The following is a 4185-nucleotide window of genomic DNA, read 5'->3' on the forward strand; positions in this document are numbered from 1 at the left end:
ATATATAGTATGGTTTATAGTTTATAAATTTTATATTAAAGCCTACAACATTCAACTGACCACATTGCAAAATCATCCACTCTCTCTAGTAAAAGTATGCCATGTCACAGAGCCCCATCTTTGCTCTCCATTGAACTTATCTAGATTATTATTCTCACTACTGTGCCCTACAGCAACCCATATTATTATGCTCACAATTGCAGTTCTGGTACACTCATGCAATTTTGGGAGCAGATCCAAATATGAATCCATAAGTTTCACTGATCCACAGATCCATCCCCTAGAGCAAGCACGTCCAGTAACACAGCTTTAAAGCACGGTGCTCCTAAATTAAATGAGCAAGAAGATGAAATAGAGTGGTCCAAGGGTGAAGGCTCTGGAATTTATACTACTGCACACTACAAATGGGGAGAAGAATTTGGGGAGAAAAGATGGTGGTGGAAAAAAAAAATTGGAACTTATACAGTCCTCTCAAAACCAGGATATTCCTATGGCTAACAATGTCAAAAAAATTCTAACTTGGGCCAATGAACAAAAGAGAAATTGGCATGGCCGTGGAAGATTTATTATGTGAAAAAAAATGGGGAATCTATGGACCACCTAGTTGTGCACTGCTCATATGCCAAGAAAGTATTAATGCTAACAAGTAGTCACAATGGATGGAGTGAACACTCCCCTTTAGCCTGTTTTGAGAGCTGGCATAAAGACAAGACTGTTGTTGCTCTTAGGCCCTGCCTTGTTTCGTACTGTGAAGGGTTTGTCTTTCAAGAAACAACAATGATATTTCAAGACAAATCTCTCTCTCCTGCAGAGATTGCACATCAAATTATTTTGCCTATGGAGAGTCATGAAAACCTGAGAAAGCCAAAGTTCAAAGAATTCTAAAGGCTCCAAAGATCGATAAAAATTAGACTCGGGGTTTTCTTGATGGTGCTCATCAAGGAACTCCAGATAAATGTGGTGCTGGTGGAAACTGGTTTATAAATGAAAATCATTATATTTCTCTCAAAGTATGCTACAGGTCAGGGACAAATAATAGAGATGAATTCTATGCCTTACAATTACTTTTGAAATGTGCAGCTGACAAAGGTATTTAAAGGATCCAAGTCATGGGGTACTCTAAATTGCATATGGATTGGACCAATTGCATAAACCATATGGAGAATCTGGTTCTTAGCACAGCTATAAACAGGGTTTCTGTGATAAGAATTAAGCTTTTGGATATTTCTCTTACATTTATAGATAATTTAATGAGAAAGTGGATATATTACCTAAAGAAGTACTATCACATTAGGAAGGGACTCTACCGTGTAGAATTTCATTGAAATTCTGCAACTGCTGTGGTGAACAAATCTGAAAGTAATCATTGCACCAAGACACAGAATTTCTCTACCAATTTGCAGCGCAATCGAACAGAAATAAAACAGTCACATGAAAGCAAAAAAACACAAGATTTTTTTCTAGGGAAACCCAACTGCAAAAACCCTCTACAAGCTGTAGATTTTATTGACAGAATTTGAGCAATTGATCTCTTACAAGGCAACACAGTTCTACTAGAAAACACATATGTTTTCCCTGCTTAAACCAATGTCTTAAAAACCAGAACCGGTGACCGGACCGGTCCACCTAATGAACCGAGGTTTCGAACTAGGACTAGTCAGGACAAAACGAACCGGTTTTAAAAAATACATTAAATAATTAATTTTTAATGAAAAAAACTATTTTTAAGATTTAAAACCATGATTCCAAGCCAATAGAGACAAAATATGCAAAGTTGGCTCATTTATATACCATGTAAAGGTGAATATATCAAAATGGCACCGAGTGCAATACATATCATTGAAAAAATACATAAGCAATGAGGCTCTAAATGGCCTATAAAGTCCAAAAACAATGCCGCAAGCTATGAGGCCATTGGCCTACTACAAGTCTACAGTGTACACATGATCAATCATCAAATTCATCACCACTACTAGACACGGGATCATCATCAGGAGCTACATGGACATCATCTGGTTTAGAGTCTGAGAATGCCTCGGCTTGATCTGCAACCTCAGTAGCAATGCCACCAATAACAATAGAAGTGGACCTAATGGAAGCACGAGTTGGTCGAGCTGCACGACTAGTGCCTTCCATTGGTTGTTTGTCTTTCCTTGATGCCGCTACTGATCCTGGTTCTGATGGCGCCACCAAATCTGCTTCATCCTCCGCTAATGCCATGTCGATATCAAAATCAGCATCAAACATAGGATCTTCAGTCTCCTCCACCCATTCTGATGTTGGATCAATATCGTCCAACACAATGGGATCTAGATCAAGTGTTTTGTTCATCATTTGGTTCCTCCTTAGTCAAAGGTTGTATTGCACGAAGACAAGATCATTTAACCGTTTTTGTTCCAAACGGTTTCTCTTCTTCATGTGTATGCACTCAAAAACAGACCAATTGCGCTCACAACCTAAAGCACTGCAAGTTTGGCTGAGGACTCTAATTGCAAACTTTTGCAATTGAGGACACTAGCCGCCAAATGACTCCCACCAATGTGCTGCAAAGAAAAAGACATTAATTAGTAACTTAGTTCATTTCATTACTTATTTACAAATTACAAGTATTTATAGATAATTTGAATTGTAAATTTGTAAACAATTTAACTTGAAAAGAAAAACAAATTGGAAATTGGAATTGCTTACCTGGTTGATCCACATCTATTGCCATCTTTGCCAAGTTTTTGCCAAAGGTACCAGTTGCCACACTGAAAGAGTAAATTGTCTATGTATTTCCAACTGGTTTGCATGGCTAGGGACCATGCACTCCAAGCAATCAATCAATCCAGCTCTCACCTCCCCATCCTACAGACAATGCTCCATCAAGGTTCCGGGACGAGGGGGCGAGGGGGCGCGGGAGCGGCCTATGCAAAAGCTCCCTACCATTTTTTAGGAAACGTGGGGGAGCGTCAGGGTCTTAAAAATTATAAATATAAAATATAATTTATTAATTGAGTCCACCATGACAATTTGGTTTGAATTGAAAAGCTGCAAAGCACGATCATTGATATGAATTCCTAGAGCAAGAAAGCAATGAATTTGAAAATTTACACAATCCTTCTTAGAAGAAAACTTAAACAAAGAGAGAATTGTCCTTCTTAGAAGAAAACTTAAACATAGAGAGAACTCAGAACTATAGTGGATTATGTATAATGATTTTGAGAAACTGGACTTCTAAGTTCTTGACATATTAGTTAGGCAGGCCGTAGATTTTCAACTGATAATATTAATATATGAATAGCCTATTTGGCAATGCTTCCATAGGACTAGCCCATAGGTCTGATATACCTTCACAATTCTGTTTTAGATACTGCTAACCTAGAGAAAAAGTCTAAAAGAAATCATTTTTGGAACTTGGACTAAACGGAACCTGGATGCTTTTTCCACAGGTAAAGACCATAGGCCTAATATAAGAATAGGTTGACTGTCTATTGTTTATTCAGTTCCCAGGTAACCATTGCGACAGCCATAACCTTGTGCCATAGATTTTTCCATCGGCAATCTCATGCAAAAAATGATAGACACGTAATTGGAAGTTACTTTCTTCTTTTCATGTTGTTAGACTGCTTAGTTAGTTCCATTTTACAGATCTTGCTGGTTTCTTTCTTTGAGCGAATGTATATTTTGAACCCTTTAAGTTCTCATGGGATCAAAATTAGATGTCCGGGCAGAATTTTGAGAAATCATATAGGAAAGTAGTTGGGTGGCTGGTGGAATATTAGCATTCTGTATTTTAATCAGGTCTTATTATATCAACAATATTATATTTTAGTCAGGTCTCATCAACACAACCTATGGTAGTCAAGGAGGCAGTCTTTTAAGTTTTTACAAGTCGGATTTTTCACCCATACTTGTGGTTAATTGGTTCTTGGAAACAAAATACTAAAATAGTCAGATCCACTTTTCAGAACATGTGACAGTAGGCTCTTTTCCTAAACCTACTATCACCATGAACGGGGAGAGCCCATATTGAACCGATTCAAGGTCTTGGTTTTCCTAGCTTGCACTTTCAACAAATTGTACTAATTCACTGACTTTTTTTTAGGTAATTTACCTTTTGTATACAATTCCTAATACAATCAATAATGATACAGGCACTGTTTATTAAAATCCGAACAGTGAAATCCAACGCTGTGAGTGGAG

The 4185-nt window shown here is 37.6% G+C and overlaps 1 protein-coding gene across 1 annotated transcript; it reads right to left on the reverse strand.

The window, feature by feature from the left end:
• Positions 1–1782: 1782 nt before the first annotated feature.
• On the reverse strand, positions 1783–3428 carry LOC149260828 (uncharacterized). The gene is made up of 2 exons (XM_089380778.1): positions 2689–3428; positions 1783–2543 (listed from the first exon to the last, which is right to left on the reverse strand). Exon 2 carries the CDS (start codon positions 2332–2334, stop codon positions 1948–1950), a length of 387 nt encoding a protein of 128 aa, XP_089236904.1. The 5' UTR covers positions 2335–2543; positions 2689–3428; the 3' UTR covers positions 1783–1947.
• Positions 3429–4185: the final 757 nt, after the last annotated feature.

Source organism: Pinus tabuliformis, chromosome 6 (assembly GCF_031772625.1).
Source record: "Pinus tabuliformis cultivar Carrire ecotype Pingquan chromosome 6, CPIR1, whole genome shotgun sequence".
NCBI classification, from domain to species: Eukaryota; Viridiplantae; Streptophyta; class Pinopsida; order Pinales; family Pinaceae; genus Pinus; species Pinus tabuliformis.

What these genes read in the sequence shown, in the direction of transcription:
- LOC149260828 (XM_089380778.1), bottom strand. Translation starts at nt 2,334, where the DNA reads ATGATGAACAAAACACTTGATCTAGATCCCATTGTGTTGGACGATATT.